The sequence below is a fragment of the Haemorhous mexicanus genome, chromosome 12 (assembly GCF_027477595.1).
Source record: "Haemorhous mexicanus isolate bHaeMex1 chromosome 12, bHaeMex1.pri, whole genome shotgun sequence".
NCBI lineage: Eukaryota > Metazoa > Chordata > Aves > Passeriformes > Fringillidae > Haemorhous > Haemorhous mexicanus.
This window is the reverse complement of record NC_082352.1, coordinates 16,097,972-16,117,670: the sequence shown is the minus strand read 5'-3', so window position 1 is coordinate 16,117,670 and position 19,699 is coordinate 16,097,972. Positions and strand designations below refer to the sequence as shown.

Below are 19,699 nucleotides of genomic sequence, written 5' to 3'. Positions count from 1 at the left end.
AGGAGTTGAGAACTAAACAAGGTCAGTATGTGCAGCTGCAACTTGATGCTCTCCCAGTTAGCTGCAAAACACTGGTATTAAACTTGTCTCTGTCTCAGGGTATATTTTCAAATGGTAACAGTAACATGGCTGAGAGCTCTACTATTATTTAAGTCATTCTAAAATGCCTGTTCATCACGTTGCAGATCAGGATTTTTTGCTGCAGCAAGTTTCATGTCCTATCAACAATGTGAGTTCAACTTTGGGGCAAAACCCTTCAAGTACCCACCACCAATGAAGTTTAGTACCTTCAATGATCATGCCTTTCTGACAGCAGAAGAGAAAATAATTTTGCCCAGGTAATCCTCCTACCTTGTGTGTTTGCATGCAGAGAAATAAAATGTTTCATGTCTGAGTTGCAAAGTCTTGCCTTGTGCTCAGCAAAATTAATTTCTTATGGGGTCATACTTCCATAGGTACCTCTTCTAAAAGGATGAGACAATAGGCTCCAGTGCAATTTCAGCAGTAGGGCAGGAGATATGCAACAAAATCCATTAAATTAAAATATATTTTGTAATATTAAGCTAATTAAAATGAACTAGTACCACACAGTAACCTCTTTTAGTAGAAGTACCATCTGCCATTGAAGGATTATTAGGCTGATTGAGGCGGTATAGTGTTAATTAAAAAAAGATGTCCTATTTAAAAATGACCTAATTAGTGGTGTTGGCAGCATGGAGGTGCTGAATGATTGTAAGTCTTGAAATTTGAAGTCCTTTTCTGAGCCTGATGAAAATTTCCCCATTTTTGAATGACAGTACTGACAAAGGTTATTCAAATTTAAAGTGTTTTCCCATCTAAATAAAATTCAAGATAGAAACAGGTCTAGATGCATTTTTCTTTAGCTTTTACCAAACTTCTGGCAGGAATGAAAACTAATAGCTCATCTGAATCAATTTTATTAGTAATAAAATAACTTACTGGAACATAAGCAGTAACACTGTACAGTATAATCCATGTGATGTACCCTGGATTTCAGTATGGGACTGAAATGATCTTAAATTGCAACTAATTAAGTGGGGATGAGGTTGTTGGAGGGGGTACCCCTGGCTGTAATAACATTGAGAGACTGGTTTTGAATTATCACTAGCTTTGATCAAGTGTATTTGAGGTACCTAAGTATCTTTAGTGTTTAGAAAGAAAAGAAAAACCCCCTTACTTCGGGGTTGGAGTCACACATTTGTGAACTTTGAGGCTTGGAATATTCTATTTATGCAGAGAAAATCAAATGCAACTTGCAAAATCATTTTGTGCTTACCTACAGCCAGAGCAAATTATTTCTGCTTGTGACTGCAGGTGCTTTAAGTGAGAGTCTGATGTAGTCTTTGAGATGATCTGTTAGGTACAAATTTGTGTTCTTCTGTCTTGGTAGTGTCCCACACTGGATGAGAGGTTTGTCGTTTCTGGCTGATGCTCAGGTGGGATTGATGTTCTGGAACTGCTCTAGCAATGCTCAGGCAATGTGAGAGCAGTTAATGATTGTGCCAAAAGATGACAGACAAACTGGGGGAAACTGGTTTCCTGTTGATGCCTGACTGGTGAAACTTGGCCTCCTGTGTTACAGACCCTGCATTATGCAATAGCACTGAAAGGCTCTGTTCAAGGTTGGACACTGCTGTTCTTTGTGTAAACAAAGATCATCCCCGCCCTACAGCCTGAACTACTTGGAAATGATAAGCCAATTCTAAATTAAAAGATAGCTTTGATCATCTTAAAAGTGATAGGAGATAAGGCAAAGGCCTGTATGTGTGGACCCTAATTATCCATCACCGGATTTAATATAAACTCATGCAGAGTTGTGCTGAATTTAGTGCATCTGGTGTTGGGGCAAGACACATCACCCTGCCATTGAATAGTTGTGCTGGGTGCTGTGTGTGTGTTCCAGATGGGAAATGTCTTATTTCATCAGATGAGGGATTTTTACCTATTTTCTCTCCCTTGTGGCTGTTGCCATAACGAGATGTTGATTTAATTTGCTGGTTTTATTCTTTTAAACTGTGTTAGAGCATCATAGGATTTCTGTATGTTGTTGATACATGGGTTTGTGAGGTTTATTTGTTTGGGGTTTTTTCTTAACTCCTGAAAGTAGCCAGGTACAAAAGAATTTCTATAAGTGTTCAGCTGTGGGAACTAAGAGAATTGTTATTTAATCACCTCTTTGTCCCTTTCTGACAGACCAGAATAGGGAATCTGTTTTGCAGGTCTGTCAGTGTATTAAGCTTTTTTTTGTGGGCAATTGTGATCGATGTTTATCAGCAGTGTGTTGTAGCACTGCTACAAATGTTATGTTGGCCTTGATGCAATTCTCAGAATAGTTTTGAATCCATTGTTTTGAGTCAACTTAATGTTTGTGGGGGTCTGTCTCTCTCTCTCTCCCTTCAGACACAGACGCCTAGCTTTGCTGAAGCAAGTGAGTATCAGAGAGAACTGCTGCACACTTTGCTGTGATGAGGTAGCAGACACAGAACTCAGGCCATGTGGACACAGGTAAAATCTCAAAAAAACCAAATCCAAAGAAATTGAAAAATGTGTGTGTGATGCTCAGCTCAGATGAGGCCATATGCAGTCCCTGCTCATCTTGATTGACTCCCCAGGATAAAGGAAATAACCTTCCTTCCTTTGAAGGATGTGATGTGCAGAGGTTAAACACAGTATTGCCACTATTTCACTCATCCTAGACCTGAGCAGATTGAACCCCTGATTGTGTGTCTATTTGGGCAAGTACAGAGGCTGCATCTGTGTGCTGCCCTGGGCTGCCCCTGAGTCTTATTTCCCTGATGTCAAAGGCTTTACTGATTAGTACTTGATACTGGTGCTGTGAGATCCAGATCATGTGAGAGGAGAGCAGAAAATTCATAATACAGTCACATACTCATTAAATGTTCAACAAATGGATTGTTTAAAGTCACAAATTCCTCTAAAAGCTAAAAATGAGACAGCAGTATGAGTTATACCAGAATAGATAGCACTTTCCTGCCTTTAAGCAGCCTACTGGGAAATGAGTCCAGTTAAGTCCAATTCCTTAGAGTTTTAGAGCACTCATGGAAGGAGTCTTGCCGTGTGTCTAGATGCTGGAGAGTTAAAAAGAGATGTGCCTGGATTGGAGAATTTGCTGCAGGGCACTGGGGCTGCTCTCCAGACCAGCGTGAGTGCAAGGATTAATGAGCACAGGGAAGTGGGATCCTGAGCAGCTGCAGGAGCAGCTGCAGGTCTGGGAGATGGTGAGCAGCAGGGGCTCCTCTCAAAGCCTGTAAATGGATCCACAACACCTCACCTGCAATGCCTAATCTCCACACTGAAGGACTTGACTGTGCCTCTGGCAGGCTGACTAAACTGCTTAGTGCTTGTGTTATTTTGTTGTTGTTGATTAGTTTTTCATACTGTAAAATCAGGCTTTAACTGGTTTTTCTTCTCCTTCAGTGACCTGTGCATGGAGTGTGCCTTGCAATTGGAGACCTGCCCTTTGTGTCGACAGGAAATACAAACCCGAGTCAGACAGATCTCTCACATTTCATGACACACGTGGAAAAACACCACAGACTTGTTTTTAAAGAACTCCAACCAATACTGAAAGGGGAAAGCATTTCTAACCAATCCCTATGCACATAGAACCATAGCCAAGGCCAGATTTCATGCTAACCTGTAATGTGTTTATCTTAAAACTGAAATCCTTAATAAGCTCTTCCCAGCTGCCAGCAATGGGAGCTGGTTTCAGCAGTCAGGAGCTCTGGCTTTTGGTTTCTCTGAGCAAGAGCAGAGGGAGTTGTCTCTGCTTCCCCTTTTCCTTCTCACCTGTCGCAAGTGCTGAAAAAATTTGCACTGGAAGTACACATACAATGCATTTTAGAAAAGAAGAGAAAATAAGTATTTCCTAAAACAGGGCTGTGCTGTCTTGTGCTCGAAAGTCTCTATTTTTGGCAGAAGTCAGTACTAAAAAAAGAATGCCAATGTTTTCCTGTTCAATGTAGCCTCCTGCTGGTCAGAGACTCTGTATTTTCCGATATTAAACTGCTCAAAGACTGAATCTGTACACAGACTGATTTGAAAAGACAGTGTGGAGACTGTAGAGAAACTCACAGGTTTTAATAACTTGGTGATTCCAAAGAATGTTCTGATTTGTTTTTAAATGTTAAAAGATCAGTGGTATTTTCAAGTACATAATGTTTCTGATACTTTTAACTTCGGTACCCACATTTTTTTGTGAGGTTATAATTTTCAGGAGGTATTCTTAACTAATTATAATGCTGGACTGGAATTAATTTGATATTCTGGGTATTTTTTAAGGTATCATTGAACATCTTTTTTAATCAGTGTTGTTTTTGAAAGTTAGCTCAATTTTTCCGAAGTGAATATATCTTAAAATATTAGAGGAGAGTTCTGGAGCCATTTATTTAAAACAAGGTTATTTGGATAGCAATTTCAGTCTTATTCTTAACTCCTTAAAAATGCACCTTGCTTGCCACTTGTCAGTCCTGCTCTGAGCAGGTTTGGGGCCACACTTCCTATTTTTGGTAGGGATCATACAGTGGGAATCTCTGCTCCACTTTAATTACACATTTGTGATGTTTGTATGTTAAGGATGCACTTCAGTAGGCAGCTCTTGACTTTTACTAGGTTTCTACAAGGAATCAGGGTTCACAGCTGGTGTCAGTGAAGTAGCACAAAAATAGGTGGGGTTCTGCTTATTTTGCACCAACTGAGGATATGACTCGGTCTCTTCCAAGTCTTGCACCGGTTGATTTTTTAAAAATATCTGTCTGTATAGTAGAACTTTACTAATTCACACACAACTTACACCAAAACCATCCCACTTCTTGGCAGTGATTCAGCAGCAGAGGCTGTTGTAGTGAATTCTCATGGTTTGATGTAGCTTATTTTTAAAATCATTAATTATCTTTATTGTACTATGAAGTACTAACAAAGCAGAGCTGAAGCTGCTTAATCCTGCTGAGCACTCTGGCTTCCTACAGACCTCAGCAGGAGCTGAGAGCTCTGCACACAGGTCCCAGAACCCAGCTCTCTAGCAACTCCTTTCACCTTCTGCCATTGCTAACTCAAGGGTGCTGAACTTCATCCAGAGATGTGTGAATTAGGAAAGTTCTATCCATCATCTTCACGTTGACTTTTGTCCAAATGTAGACTGAATCCAGCAGCAGAGTGCTGGTTAGTGTTTTTGCTAAAATATGGATTCTCTTCCACCTTGAATGCCTGGTCTGATTTAAGTCAGGCTGGCAAATCTGTGCCACAGGGATCTCATTTCCTTGCTGAGTGTACTTCACAATGTTTTGCTGTATCCATGTTTTCAGTCAGGGCCGAGTCCCTTCCAGCTCAGTGAGCAAACATGAGCTTCATCACTGCCACAAGGGTGTTAAAAATTCAGAATCACTTTGAAATTAAATTCTAAGCGCTTCCAAATGCAATGATGAGTTTTTATCCCTAAAGTACAAAGTTACAAATCATACTTTAGGGAAGAGGTGGGACAGAACCATTTTGAACTCTGCCTTAATAGAGTCTAGTAATTTCAGGGCTTTGGTTTCCCTGGCCAGGATTAACTGAGGTAAAATTTTCAGAAGTGCCTAGGACCTCCTAATTTGTATCAACTGCTGTATGAGATTAAGGTCTTCAGGCCCAAGTCTACAATGGCTTCTAGGCATCTGCTGTCCCTGTGGAATGCAGGTGACCTTAGAGCCTCGCTGCCTTTGTGGACATGGGGCTCAGTGCCTCCGTTCTTTATGGAAAAGATGTGAATGCTTTGGAAAATTTTGCCCCAGATCGTCTTCCATGCAGCTGGCACTGGGCAGAGGAAGCCAGCGGTGGCGGAGGAGGGAGCTGTGTTGCAGAGAACTGTCCTGTTCATTTCACAAAGGGAAAGGCTGTACACCGGGCCCGGCTTTGTGCCGCCATCCAGGCCGGGGCCATTTCTGTCAAGCTGGGTACTCCGTGAGCAGCGCGGCGTCACCCTCGCTCCCTGCACCCCCCGTAGCTTTGGGGACAGGGACGGGAGGTGCCCATTCCACAGGCCCTCACAGGGGGGAATGAATTGTAGCAAAGTTGTCCATTCAACAATAAAAACATCCTGAAGGCTGTTTGTTGTTCTTTAATTCCTTTTCGGCTGAGGCGCGTGTATGCGCTCGGGTGGGATATTCGTGCTGAGGGGACCCACGTCATCGCGCTGATGGCTGGGCTACAGCAGCTGGGGGCTGCCCCCAGTCCTCGGAGCTCTGCTCTCTGAGGGGAAGCCCTTTTGCCGCTGCCATTAATATTCGCAATACAGCAAATAATACTGTCTACTGCCTCCCCTCGGGGCCCGCCATGGCGGCGGCGCCGCCTTCCCGCGCAGCCCCGCCGCGCTCTGATTGGCCGGCGCTCTGGGGGCGGGCCCGGCGGGCCGGAGCCGCGCTGTGATTGGCTGCGGACGGGGCGGAAGAGCGCGTTCCCCAGGAGACGGCCCGAGGGGAGGGGTTGCGCGCCGGCCTGAGGGCGGTGGGTGCGGGCGGGGGGCGCGGGGCCGCGGCAACGGGAGCGGGACGCGGGGCCGGCGCCCCGGGAACGGCGGGATGCCACCTGCAGAGAGAGAGGGTGATGGCCCGCTGCCCTGGGTCCCTTTGAGGAGCCGGAGGGAGTGAGGCGGGCTGGCTGCCTGGGGAGGGGCAGGGCTGGAGGGCTTTGCCCGCCCTCGCCGGGACCGAGGATGGGGAGGCGAGGGACGCGCTCGGCTCCGGCCGGGCTCGCGGTGATACCCCGGGACTGCTCTGAGGGCCGGCGGTGGGTGAAGCCCAGCGGGAGTAGCGGGATCCCATCGCCAGCGGCCCCGGGGAGCGGTGTGCCCTGACCCCGGTGTGCCCTGTCCCCGGAGCCCACTCACAGCCTTGGGCCGAGTGTCCAGCCGGGACACAGCCCCTGGGATCGCTGTCCAAAGCCTGGTCTGGGACACTCTGGAGCAGGGTGACACCTTTGTCTTATCTGGCTTTATTTCCATAATGGTCAGTCACAGATGTTTCAGGAGAAAAGATGTAGAGGTGACCCAAAACCCCTTTATAGGGTCTGGTTGTATTTTGAACCTCTTCTCTGAATAGGCAGAGAACGTTTCTAGATTATTTGAGTTATTACAAAAAGGCAGTAATGATGTTTTGGAAGAATGTGATGTTTGAATTGCAGTGTTTAAGAATTAAAATTTATCTTCTGATTTGCTCTTCAGGAAATGTATGGTAGTTTAGCAATTGATTTGTATTAACAGTAAGTCATGTTATTCCTTAGCACTTTAGTCAAAAGAAGAAATAACCACTAACGGCTGAAACATACATCTCTTCCACTCTGGCTAGGCAGGAGCAATGGAGACTTCTGATGGAGAAAGTTTGGGTGTAGCCACGTGAGTATGCTGCATTCTCATGTGTCAGGTTTCAATAAGCTAATTGCTAATTAAAATATCTTGATAGGAATATAATTACAGGAATGAATTGACACCACACTGTTTAGCAGATTCTGCCTCTTAGGAGAACAAAGGAGCAGAATGCAAAGCTGCAAGAGGGAATAACATCAGTAGAGAGTTTAGGTGAAGTCAAACTAAATATCACTGTGGTCAGTGTAGCACTGGGTAGCTCTGCTGAGGGATCAGAGCAAGCCTTGTAAAGGCTGGAAATTGCTTTTTCTGGTGTTTGTTTTAAATTCAGAATTTCTCCTTTTCAAGAGTGTTTGTTGTCTTATGTCACTGATCCTGAGAAGAGACTTCCTCTGAGTGTTCTCCTAAAACTGAGCCCATCCACAGGTTACCTCAACCAAATTTCACATTGGCAGGTGCTAAGATGCTGCTTCACCCCACAAGTGCCTGTCATACTCTTCTCCCAAGAGTTGTGGCAGAAGGGGCTGTGTGACTGTGCCTCTGTCATGCAGGGATTTAACTCTTTCAGCCTCAGACTCTGAGCAAAGGCTGGTGCCAGGGCTGCCTCAGCAGTGCAGTGTGCTGGCCAGTCTGGGTAGGTGACAGGGAATTAAACCCCAGGGCTGGTGAGCTCGTGTCTCTGTAGGTGTGTGGCTAAAGAGATGGAATCGGGTTCTTTTGGAACAGGTGAATTCCGATACCTGCACAGACTTCAGCCAGGGTTTAAATTAACACTTTCTCTGTTGCTGTTAGGATAAGCTGTAGAACTAGCAGTAGCATTTATTTGGAGGGGGGGGAAAGAGTGGAAATTATCGCTGGCAGAGGCAGCGCATGCCAAGGGCAGCGCTGAGTCCGGCGGAGCTGCCCGGGGCTGCCGCGCTGCCGGCCCTGTGCCGCCCTCTCGCGGGCTGTCCCCGGCCCTGGCTCCGCTCCTCTCCCCGGAGCAGCGATGCTGTTGCTAGGATATCCTCGCTGAGCAGACGCCTTTTTAAATTAAAGATCTCTTAGTTTTTTCTGATCAGAGCGAGCCTGATTATAGTTAAGCTGTCAGCTAAACTACTGTTGGATTAATTTCACTGGAGTATTCTCTAATGGCAAAGCAACTTTAATGAGCTTTTCGAAACTTAGTCTGAAGGGCTATCCTACTCTGTTTACTGATGAGAGACATTCAGTTGAATTTAAATGATGCTTTCAGTGATGGTAGCAAATTTTTTTCTTAAAGACAAATATCCCTGTTTCTTTGAGGCTTCTTTCCCTCACATGTGAGAAAAGATTGTCTTTCATCCCTTGGAGGAAATAGGAAGAGTTCATCTCCCACTAAAGAAGAGCTGTGAATGCCAAAGACATCCTGTGGATTATTTATTGTGTCTGAACAAGTTGCACAATAATAGATTCAGACTCCTGATGCTGGCACCAAAGATTTCTTCCCTGGAATAATTCAGATCCATAATGATGTTTAATATTTGCTCATGGTGGAATAACTTTAGGAGATTATCCCATTTATTTATATCATATAAGGATGTTTCTTGCATAAGAAAAATATTTAAGTTTCTTCAGTTATGTAATACTTGTCTATACATTCAGTTTAAGTTGTTCCACAAGACCAAATATTTCAAAATATTCTCTAGAGTGTCTACAGTTCTGTGATCACCATGTGCAGGAAAGAGAAGGGAAATGTAGCAGCTGGGATTTGTGGGTTGGAAAAGGTTTAATTTGCTGTTCTAATTACACTCTTTACATTCTTTTGCACCAGAACTAGAATTACCTTGACAGTAATGCCAGTAAAACAACATTTATTTTTTCTTGCAATTAGGCACCTTACTGGGAGCAGATAGAGCAGAGGCCTGATGAGAATCTCCATGGAGCAATCTTCTCATCAGTGCCATGGATTGTTTTGTAGGTTGAAACTAGGAAGTTTTTCAGTTATCTTGTAATTACTGGATTTATTTGTTTATTTGTACTTAGGCTTCTGTTAACACTTTTTAAATATATACGCTTTTCTTTGCTTTCAGCTCCACCACTTCTGAGGAGTTTGATGCAGTTGTTGGCTATCTGGAGGATATCATAATGGGTAAGGTTTGCAAGTAGGTACAGACAACAACAGGGCTGTTAAACTTGTTGCCAGCTGCTCTTCTGTTAATTAGCCAACATACAGAGCCCCTGCCTGCTTCATGGAGGCTTTCCTTCCTTTCCTACCTGGTAGTGTAGTAAAAATATACATAAAATTCTTTTGTGTGCTTGTGACTCTTGAAAATTATTCTCCACATCACTGCAGCTTAGACACTGCTTAGAGAAACAGTAAAGATGCTTTTGCATCTCACAGAGAAATCAAAGTTTTCTGGGATTTTTGTGGAAGAGACTGTGAGAGGCAGCCTTCCCTTCCCCAGCTCTACCCAAACTTCTCCTGACATGTCTGTCAGGATGTTCTTAGGAGCTGCCATGGTTTGTCTGGACAGTTTTCTGCAGTGCCCTGCTGCTGCTGCTACAGGAGCCTTTTGCACTCTGCTGTAGAGTTGGTTCTATTGAGAATTGGTTCTATTCCAGGACTGAAAGCTGCAAGAATGGGGAACCCTCTTTCTGTGTATCCAGCCCTAGAGCACAAAGATGGTTATAGAATCACAGAATGGTTTGGGTTGGAAGGACCTTACAGATCACTCCACCCCCCTGCCATGGGCAGGGACACCTCCCACTGGAGCAGGTTGCACACAGTCCCATCCAGCCTGGCCTTAGGCAGGAAAAGATGCTCCATTCTCAGGGATGTGGCTCTAACTGAGAAGTCAGTGTGTGCAGGGAAGGTTTTTACAAGGTGCCAAGGCAGAATTCATGCAGATCAGCCATCAGCTGCTTTATAGGGACAGCACATCATTTCTTTGGTCACATCCTTCCCAGAGAGATGCAGATTCTGGAGCCTCAGTTGCCTGGTGATGCAGTTGAATCTGGAGAAATGCTAACTAAATTAATTTGGAACGTGTCAGGGTTTGGAAAGCTGTGACTGGTGTCCTTTACCAGTGTTCATAAGTAAACTTTTTATTTATACATGTTTTGTGGAATTCCATGGTAACCTACTGTGTTTATTTTTACTCTTCTTTTCTTCCACAACTGCAAAAAAAATTCTTTGGCAATTAAAAATTTAATCTGGGAATTTCACTAATATTTTAAAATTCGAAGAAAAAAACTTAGAGTTCTTGTAGGGAAGAGATATTCACTTAATAAAAAATATGGCTGTTTTGCTGACTTTAGAGCCAGAGTAAAAAGAGATTGAGAATAAATAACTATTAATAAATGTAGAGCAGGAGAACTGTTTTGGAAATATTTCACCATCAGCCTCTGTTCTCTCACAGATGGGTCAGAAGTGGTGGTTTGGCAGCAGCTGTGGGGCTGATGTGATGAACTCTGCACGTGTGCAGGGCTCTGTGGTTACAGCAGGGAAGCAGAGGACCAGTGAATGTGGGGTTTGTGTTACAGAAAGAATGACTAAACTCCTAACTCTGTGCTGCATTTCTGTTATGGCCCAGATGATGATTTCCAGTTAATACAGAGGAATTTTTTGGAGAAACACTACCAGGAGTTTGATGACTCAGAAGAAAACAAGCTCATCTATACGGACATTTTTAATGAATATGTAAGATACCTTTTCCTTTTACTATAGTTCTCCCTTTATAAAATACTGGGCTTATATGGAGCAGATCCCAACATATTCCTGTCTCCTTCAGAAGCACAGCCATGATCTGTGAGCAAGAAGGTTTTTTTCTGAAGCTTTGTTTTTCTTTCTCATCGTTTCACACAAAATTTTCTAGAGGTATTTTGGAAGTTGTGTAGCTCCCTTGCATAGAAATTTAGACAATTGCTGTAGTAAATAATGTGTTTAGCATGTGTGCAAACAAAGTTTCTTATTTTCCAGTTGTTTTATTTCTTGTATTGGATAATTCAGTCACATTCTTCATGCAAAGCATAATCAGGAAACTAGACCACTCTGCTATTCAGTACCATTAAATGAGTTGGAAAAATATTTGTTACAAGATACAAATAGTCAGTGTTTGTTCTCCCCAAGATCCCCCCCAAAAAAAATGTGCAGCTCTGTGCCTCGGGGCTGGTGTGAGAACAGAACCAGCAACACCCACTGAGGAATCTGCAGTTGTGCCCAGTGAGGATCATGCCGAGTGTCAGGAAGGTGTCAGTGTCAGGATGCTGTTTGAAATCTGCCTCTGAAATCGTTGTGATCTTACTGGGGTGGTTTGTCTGGGTTTTTTTCAGATCTCTTTAGTAGAGAAATACATTGAAGAGAAGTTGCTTGATCGGATTCGTGGGTTTGATATGGTTGCTTTCACAGTGTCATTGCAGTAAGTCTCTGCTTTGCTTTTGGTTGAGGAGTGGCTTGTGTGCCTCTCAGTTCTTTTTATCTGGATTAAAGCTTAGGCTTTTGGCAGTTCTCCCTTTAGATAATGGTTCTACTTTAACTTAAAATGGAATTGTTCATGCTGGCAGTGACTGACCACTTTTCTTGCCTTCAGCATGTCCTGCAGCTCTAAATTTCTGAATTGTCCTGCTGAAATATATTGAGTTTGAAGGGGTAGGAAGAGAAATCAGACTGAGAGCACTGGAGGATTTTTATATTTCTTGTCATTTTGAAGCCAGACCCTTAAAAGGTTGTGTCTTACCTCTTCCAGGCACCTCAGTAGCCTGGTGGTGTTTCAGTCTTGTGGTTGAATTCCTTTATTGCAGTTTTCATTTGGAGCATCCAGAAAAGAGTTTGGTTTGTGTTCAGCTTTTGCACTGGGTCATTTTAGCTTAACCAGCTTCCTGAAGAGCTTGTTTTTGAAAGATCACTGGTTTTCCCCTTGAATAAGAAAATCAAGTGTAATTAGAACTGAGTATCTTAATATATTTGAATCTGGTTAATTTTTAATGTTTCTTAAATAAACAGATCAGGTTTTCAAGGACTGATATGAAACTCTTAGGTCTTGGATTTAGATAAATTTAACAATGTAGTTGGATTGAAAATACTGCATGGTAATATTTGGCTGCAGTTTTGCTATATGATAACCAGCAATAATATTCTTGTTTAAATACTGATATCATTCTACTTGTCCTTTTTGACCTTGTATCATTTTAAAAATAACAAATTTTTCTCACACAATTTTCTCATTCCCCAACTTCTTTTTCTCTGTAGACAACACAAAGATGAAATGCCAGGTGATATATTTGATCTGCTTCTCACATTTACAGACTTTCTGGCTTTCAAAGAAATGTTCTTGGAATACAGAGCTGTGAGTATATCACATTGTTTATTTTCATTGGCACAGTAGCTGTTGGTTTTGTGTAGCTCCACCTGAGAGTGCCAAAGGAAAAGTTTCTCCAGTAGGTCACAGTATTTACTCAAAGGCTGTAACAGAGTCAAAAGAAATTAATTCAATTAGTGGCTTTTTAAACTCAAACTGCACATTTAATGATTTATAGAAAACATTAATAAAGCTGGCATGTGGAGCAGCTCTTCCTGCTTTTGTGAACTTCCTGCATTTGTGAATATTGTTTTCCAAATGAGTAGAAGGGAACACTTTTTCACTGTGACAGTCTCTGAGCTTGTGGATTCTCCATCCTTGGAGATATTTTAAAGTTGTCTGGACACAGTCCTGAATGACCATGTTTGAGTGTGGGGTTTGGCCCAGATCACCTCCAGAGATCCCTTTCCACCTTGGCCATTCTTACTCTATAGTGTCTTCTTTTGTTTTTTATTCCTAGTCTATCCAAAATTCGCTTTTTATACCTCTTTCATTTGTTTTCTCCTCCTCTCTGTGCCAGCTGGAGAAATAAACAAGAGTGCTGAGATTTTTGGATGAGGTTTTTCCTAGCAAAATAAAAATCAGTGCTCTCCAGTGTCAGTCCAGTCCTGTTTGACAAGGAGCAAAAGAGTCACAGTTGTGGTTATGCCTCTGCCTCTTCCCTATCCCTGTGAATTTTGTGGAAATGGGGACAGGCTGAAGAGAGTCAATCCATGTATCAGCATCAGGAGGAGTTTCAGTTGGGATTTGCAGATTGGGGTCTCTGAGAGGCGATTGACAGGAGCCAGATTTCAGTAGATCCCTGAGCCACAGCATTCCCAACCAGGGCTGAGCAGGACTCTGCTCTGACATGGGCAGACCAGACAGCCCCCTCACCCAGGGATTCCGGCACAATCTTGGGTTCCCATTCAATCACAGATGCTCCAGTAACGTGTGATTTTATATTGGTTTGATGCAGCAGAAAATGTATTGCCTGTTTGAATTTTGAAATGCTTATTCCAAACCATCATGGAGTCACAGATTTTTTTTTTCCCATGTTTCTAGGAGAAAGAAGGTCGAAGTCTGGATTTAAGCAGTGCGTTAGTGGTGACTTCATTAAACCATTGAACAAGTCATTCTGAAGGGAGTTGTGTTGTATTTTAAGCGAGGTCTATTCAAATTTCAGAGGTGAAAGGCAGCAATTCCCACGAGAGGGCCCGGGGCAGAGGGGCGGGGACTCGGCACCACTCCGAGGGAGGTGGGTGTTCGGTGGGGCCGGGCCGGGACTGTGGGCCCCTCTCCAGGAGGTGAAATCAAAACTTTCTGGAATTTTTATACCCTTGTGCAAATGGATGGAAGAGACTGTGAGTGGCAGTCTTCCTTTCCCCAGCTCTACCCAAACTTCTGACATGTCTGCCGGGATCTTCTTGGAAGCTGCCATGGTTTGTCTGGACAGTTTTCTGCAGTGCCCTGCTGCTGCTGCTGCAGGGAGCCTTTTGCACTCTGATATAAAGTGCCTGAGCTGCAGTTTGAGCTCCTTGTTCTTTGTCCTGTCTCTGCTGAACACAGAGAACAGTTTATTCCTTCTGTTCCTGCAGCACCATTGCTTAACTGGAAATCATCCAGTTCCAATGCCCCTTCCACTGGAGCAGGTTGCTCACAGTCCCATCCAGCCTGGCCTTAGGCAGGAAAAGATGCTCCATTCTCAGGGATGTGGCTCTAACTGAGAAGTCAGTGTGTGCAGGGAAGGTTTTTACAAGGTGCCAAGGCAGAATTCATGCAGATCAGCCATCAGCTTCTTTATAGGGACAGCACATCATTTCTTTGGTCACATCCTTCCCAGAGAGATGCAGATTCTGGAGCCTCAGTTGCCTGGTGATGCAGTTGAATCTGGAGAAATGCTAACTAAATTAATTTGGAACGTGTCAGAGTTTGGAAGGCTGAGACGCGTGTCCTTTATCAGAGTTTTTAAGTAAATTTTCTGTCTAGATTTTGGAATTCAATAGTGACCTCCCCATGTTAATTTTTATTAGTTTTATCGATTTTATTTTCTTACTGTTCCTTTTATATATATATATATTTATATATATATATATATATATATATATATATATATATATATATATATGTCTATATAGTCATAACTGTGGAAATTTGACCCTTGATTTACTCACTGACAACCAAATAAAGGCAGATCTGTCACGGGCCAATGCCATGTGTCTAGTTCCTTTTCAGTTCTCACCTTCCATCAATGCAGTTCCTTTTCCTGATTCTGCCTCTGCAGACAACCTGGTAAAACTTTTCCCCTGCAGAGCATGCAGTAAGATTTGCAGTGTAGCTCACCGTGCACCAGCTTTGGAACTCACTAAATCTACTTTTACTACCTTGTACAAGGAGGGTGTGAAAGGAAAAGCTGCTCTGCCTGGCTGGGCGTCACTTCTCAATCTGACAAACACCCAAAAGGTGAATTTGTGGTCTGCAGCACGGGGGAGCAGTGTGGTTCTTCCCTCTCCTGAGGCGCTGATCCTGCTCTGTTCCCAGAGCTTTTGCAGACTTGATTGTAATTTCTGAAAATGACCTGCAGCTAATGGGCAAAATTGACTTGCTGATTAATTAGGTGAACTCAGGAGTGTGTGGTGCTGAGCCAGGAAGAGGGAGTGATCAAAGCCTTGTTTGTGTTCTTGTGGTCTTGGCTGCACACTCTGAGTGTGTGTGTGCATAAAGCAATGAGAGATGAACCCTGTGGCCTTTTTCCTTCCATGGCCCACATGGAGGGGGAAGGAACAGCCACCTCTGCAGTGACATCTCTGCTGTCCCCACCATGCTGTGTGTGCTACTTCCTCACACGATAAGTTTTCTCATGACAGACTCCAGTGCTGGATTGAGGAATGTTTTTATTTAAAGCATAAAATTTCTACTCAAATTGTTAGAAATCAATACAAGAGCAGTTATGACTGCTTCCCTTGCTTCACTTCTCATCTTCCAGTTCTGCCACTGTTTCTGCACCCTGTTAATTGCATTACACTGTAGCTGTGAATGAGCGGGAGGGGAGCCTGGGCTTGGGTTAGTTTTAGTATTGCACTGTGCCAAACTGGCTGAGCCCCCTGAGTGGAGCTGCTCTGGTGAGGATCCAGATGAGTCCCGGCATGAGCAGGAGCTGCAGCCCCAGCGAGTCCGTGTCCCCCATGGCAATGCCGTGGGGCCGTGCTGTGGGCGCGTCAGCTGGGAGCATCATCAGAAACCACAGGGCAGCATCCACATGACCCAGTGCTGACCACTGCTGCCAGCACAGGCTGGTCCCAGAACGAGCCCTGGTGGCACACGAGGCTCCAAACCTGGCACAAGCCGGTGCAGGGTGGCCCCAGGGCGGCCGGGCTTTGCTGCCCACTCCTCACGCGTGGTCGGTCACTTGGCTGGTGGCCGCGTTGCTGCCGAGCCCTTTCCAGGCACGGAAGCTGAAGAAGGTGCTCACCCCGTAGGTGATCATCGTGACACAGGCGAAGAACTGGAAGAGGAGCACATCCCACATGTGAGCACGGGCGCTGCCCCAGCCCTCGGCCCTCCCCTCCCGCCGGTACTCACGGAGGCGGCGGCTCGGCGGTTGTAGTCCCACTGCCGCCAGGACGTCGGCTGCACGGCGGCCGCGCACGTCACGAAGGCGGTGATGTACAGCACGGTGGCCACGGCGTTGCAGATCATCAGCTGGGGAACAGAGAGGTGCTCGTGAGGTCTGGGCTCAGGCTCGTGCATGCTGGGGCGAGGCAGCAGCAAAAGGCTCAGGTTCACATTCCTCCCCATTCCCCAGGAGAACACATGAAATGCTCCCCAGGTTGTGCTGGGAGGTTTCTGGATGACACCACAACTGCAGCAGTTGGTGGCTGTAACTTTCTGGCTTGACACAGGACTTTCTGGTTTGAGCATTTTCTAAGCAATTCAAGGGCAGAATGAAACAACGTCACTGTGCAAAGTGCAGGGGACTTGTTCCATCAGCCCAGAAGAGACTGAAGCTTTCCCAGACTATCTTTCCAAGATGTTTCCCTCTTGGGATCCCCCCTCACTCCCTCTCAGCTACGCACCACGAGGGGCCAGGGGACCATGTAGAACTTCTGGTGAAGCTGCAGGAGGTAGGTCACCAAGAAAAGGAGTGTTAGTATCCAGAAGAAGAGGGACACGAACATCACCCAGCCGTATGCCGCGTGCAGGTGGTACGTTGTGGCGGCGATGAGAGACCACACCAGTAAACCGAGCACCTGTGGGGGGAAAAGGGGAACCTGTTCAGGGGCTGCTTCCTACAGGGGGAGCACAGAACATCGCCCACAAGCCCAGGCACACCAGCACCAACAGCAGTTGGGTTCCCCTCACGTCAGGAAGGCAGCGGCACACTCGGCAGGAGAAGGGCTCCTTGGAAAGCCGCGGTGCCCCTGTGTAAGCCCGAACCGCCCATTGTCATAGAAGAAACACAACAGCCTTTGTCCTGCCCGCCTCCAACGCCCTGGTGCCCGGCTGCCCCGACAATGCCTCCTTGTCTGTCACATCCATTTCTAACACTCGTGATCACAAAATATGTGCTGGGGAGAAACATGCAGAGAGGGCTCCTGCAGGAGTGGGAGGTGGCACGCGTGAGCTGCTGCCGGGGGGAAGCAGGAGCCTCTTTAACAGCGTGGGCCGAGCAAGGGGCTGCAGAGGTGGGAGCATCTGCGACGTCTCGGCTGCTGGTCTTGCTTCCATCTCTCTTTCCTGGCGCTCCTACAAGGCACCCCCAGCAGCATCCTGCCCAGCCCCTTCCCTGAGCGTTTGTCTCTATGCCACCACCAGCTCAGCCATGCCCAGGGGCTGGAATCTGGAGCCAGGAGCCAGGTCTGTGCCAGCTGTTTCACAGTGGCTGCTCAGGGCACATCCCACAACGCTGCCCCGAGGAGAGGGGACGAGAGAATAGGGTCCCAGGCAGCGGGGCAGCACCGTGGGCAGGTCACAAGTGGCCCAGTACTCAGCTGAACACCCACCCCCGTGCGTTCATGTGGCACCGCGGTCCCGGGGAGAGCTTTGTGGTTGCCTCCGATGATGCAGCAATGAACAGCGATGCTGCTGGTCTATTTGAGGGTGCAAGGACCCTTGGGCTCATCTGAGAGCAGCCGCCAAAACCTGGGAGGACAACCTGGAGAGCTGAGAGTGTTCCAGGGAGCGTGAGAGCCTCACGGGCACCCCCAGCACAGCTCGCCTGGAGTCACTGGGCTTCACACACCCGACCCGTCGGCTGTGCCCTGCGGAGATGCCCTCACGGATCAGCCCGTGCCTGGCACTGGGAACCACCCGGCACTGAGCGGAGCTACAACCGGCGAGGGGCGTAGGACAAGAATCCGATTTCTCCTCTGGCCTTACAGAGTGAAGGAGGAGAGTGGAGGCTGCACTGTCTTAGGGTTGGGGATTACCCAGGGTTAGACAGCCGAGATGGGGTCGGAGTGGCAGCCAAAGAGAGCCCGGGCTGTTTCCAGCTGAAGAAAAGCACCCAAGTGGATGACGCCCTCCCCCCTCCGCCGCGCCCCCTCCCCGGTACTCACGGTCTGGGCGCACATCAGCCCCCCGAGCGGCGAGAGCAAGAAGGAGCCGTCCAGGGCCGGGGGGGATCCCGGGGAGGCGCTCCGGGCTCTCGCGGCGCCGGGCAGGCCCGCCATGCCGCGCACCGGCCCCGGGACGGCCCCGGCACGGCCCCTCCGCGGGCGGGGCGCGGGTGGCTCCGGGGCGCCGGGCTGAGCCCCGCGCCTGCCCCCGCCCCGCCGCCCCCGGCATGCGGCGGAGCCTCCGCCCGGCGCCGCGCTGCGCTCCCGGGTGTGTCGCCGTGTCCCCGTACCGGGGTACCGCCGACAAAGGGCGGCCCCCACCGTGACAGCCCTCGCTCCCCGTATCCTGGAGATGCTCGGCTGGAGCAGCCCGGGGCACCGGCAACTTCTGGGCAGCCGTGTCCTGCTCGGTGCTCACCGGAGACATTCGGTGGCCTCCGGAGTATCCCGGTGCCTGACGTTGCTCCTCTGAGGGGGACGGGAGAGGCGTCTCCTTGTTAAATCCTGGAATAATTTGGGTTGGAAGTGATCTTAAGGCGCCTCGTTCCAACCTCCTGCCATGCAGGGACACATTCCACTACAACGGGTTGCTCCAAGCCCTTGGATTTGCTCCAACGTGGCCTGAACACTTCCAGGGACGGGGCAGCCGCAGCTTCTCTGGGCAATTTTTGTTGAGCCTCATCAGCCTCCACATCGGGAGATTCCTGTCTGCCCGCATCTCGGGCTGGTCCGGGTCACTCTGGGTGGCAGCAGGACCCTCTGGACTATCAGCCACTGCTCCCAGTTTGGTGTCATGTGCCCAGGGCGCCCCGGGCCCCATCGCGCAGGTCGTTAATGAAGCCTGTGGCTCAGGGCTGGGCCCGGGGCTGTCCCGGCGGTGACCGGACACGGCGGCTCGGCTGGGATCTGGGATGCGGTGTGCCCGCAAAACAGCGCGTCCCAGCGAGTCAGGATGGCCGAGCGGTCTAAGGCGCTGCGTTCAGGTCGCAGTCTCCCCTGGAGGCGTGGGTTCGAATCCCACTTCTGACAGCTACTTTTGCTCCGCCCGCGGGCGTTTTAGCTGGGGGAGATGGGCGGGAGCGTGAATGAAAAAGAAAAAAACCGAAACCGGTAAAAAGGGCGCAATTAAAAGCAATTAACTAATTAAATACAGGGGAACGTAACGCAAAAATATTCAAGCTGTCAGAAGTGGGATTCGAACCCACGCCTCCAGGGGAGACTGCGACCTGAACGCAGCGCCTTAGACCGCTCGGCCATCCTGACACCGCTGGGCAAGTGCTGTAGCCCGTGCCACACTTGAGGCTGTTGTAGGACCATCCCGTGAGTTCTGTCACATCCCAGGCTGGGACACTTCTACTGTGACACCGCCCTGGGGAGCTTTTTCCAAAGCCTGACCACCCTCTGCGTGAAGAACCTTTTGCTAACATCCAGCCTAAACCTCCCCTGGAGCAGCTTCAGCCGTTCCC

At 47.3% G+C, this 19,699-nt stretch overlaps 3 protein-coding genes and 2 non-coding genes across 7 annotated transcripts in view; 3 read left to right on the top strand and 2 right to left on the bottom strand.

Annotated features, from left to right (window-relative positions):
• RSPRY1 (ring finger and SPRY domain containing 1) overlaps window positions 1–6,125 on the top strand; it is a 37,107-nt gene extending 30,982 nt beyond the window's left edge. The window contains exons 14-16 of the mRNA XM_059857336.1: window positions 186–338; window positions 2,422–2,526; window positions 3,460–6,125. Coding sequence (XP_059713319.1) covers window positions 186–338; window positions 2,422–2,526; window positions 3,460–3,556 — 355 coding nt within the window. The 3' untranslated portion in view covers window positions 3,557–6,125. The remainder of the gene's footprint in view (window positions 1–185; window positions 339–2,421; window positions 2,527–3,459) is intronic.
• Window positions 6,126–6,424: 299 nt separating this feature from the next.
• Window positions 6,425–13,811, top strand: ARL2BP (ADP ribosylation factor like GTPase 2 binding protein). Of its 3 annotated transcripts, none has more exons than XM_059857333.1 (7): window positions 6,425–6,522; window positions 7,297–7,408; window positions 9,430–9,488; window positions 10,933–11,039; window positions 11,672–11,757; window positions 12,588–12,684; window positions 13,741–13,811. In XM_059857333.1, exons 2-7 carry the CDS (start codon window positions 7,371–7,373, stop codon window positions 13,801–13,803), a joined length of 450 nt encoding a protein of 149 aa, XP_059713316.1. In that variant the 5' UTR covers window positions 6,425–6,522; window positions 7,297–7,370; the 3' UTR covers window positions 13,804–13,811. The 3 variants fall into 3 exon arrangements, with proteins under 3 accessions (XP_059713316.1, XP_059713318.1, XP_059713317.1); XM_059857335.1 differs by having other exon boundaries at window positions 6,455–6,522; window positions 7,362–7,408; XM_059857334.1 differs by lacking the exon at window positions 6,425–6,522 and adding an exon at window positions 6,563–6,618.
• A 1,741-nt stretch (window positions 13,812–15,552) lies between these two features.
• On the bottom strand, window positions 15,553–18,371 carry PLLP (plasmolipin). Its single transcript, XM_059857695.1, has 4 exons — window positions 18,234–18,371; window positions 16,752–16,925; window positions 16,258–16,377; window positions 15,553–16,180 (listed from the first exon to the last, which is right to left on the bottom strand). Exons 1-4 carry the CDS (start codon window positions 18,345–18,347, stop codon window positions 16,067–16,069), a joined length of 522 nt encoding a protein of 173 aa, XP_059713678.1. The 5' UTR covers window positions 18,348–18,371; the 3' UTR covers window positions 15,553–16,066.
• Window positions 18,372–19,179: 808 nt separating this feature from the next.
• TRNAL-CAG (transfer RNA leucine (anticodon CAG)) lies at window positions 19,180–19,262 on the top strand. The gene has a single exon. It is a non-coding gene; the product is annotated as a tRNA-Leu (tRNA).
• Window positions 19,263–19,413: 151 nt separating this feature from the next.
• On the bottom strand, window positions 19,414–19,496 carry TRNAL-CAG (transfer RNA leucine (anticodon CAG)). Its single transcript has one exon. It is a non-coding gene; the product is annotated as a tRNA-Leu (tRNA).
• Window positions 19,497–19,699: the final 203 nt, after the last annotated feature.

Bases quoted from the DNA above. Each gene is read 5' to 3' on its own strand.
- ARL2BP (XM_059857333.1), top strand. From the start codon at position 7,371: ATGGAGACTTCTGATGGAGAAAGTTTGGGTGTAGCCAC. The intron at 9,489-10,932 runs GTAAGGTTTGCA...GTTATGGCCCAG, and splicing joins TCTGGAGGATATCATAATGG to ATGATGATTTCCAGTTAATA. The intron at 12,685-13,740 runs GTGAGTATATCA...CCATGTTTCTAG, and splicing joins TGTTCTTGGAATACAGAGCT to GAGAAAGAAGGTCGAAGTCT.
- PLLP (XM_059857695.1), bottom strand. From the start codon at position 18,347: ATGGCGGGCCTGCCCGGCGCCGCGAGAGCCCGGAGCGCCTCCCCGGGA. The intron at 16,926-18,233 runs GTGAGTACCGGG...TTCCCCCCACAG, and splicing joins GGCTGATGTGCGCCCAGACC to GTGCTCGGTTTACTGGTGTG. The intron at 16,181-16,257 runs GTGAGTACCGGC...CTCCTCTTCCAG, and splicing joins ACCGCCGAGCCGCCGCCTCC to TTCTTCGCCTGTGTCACGAT.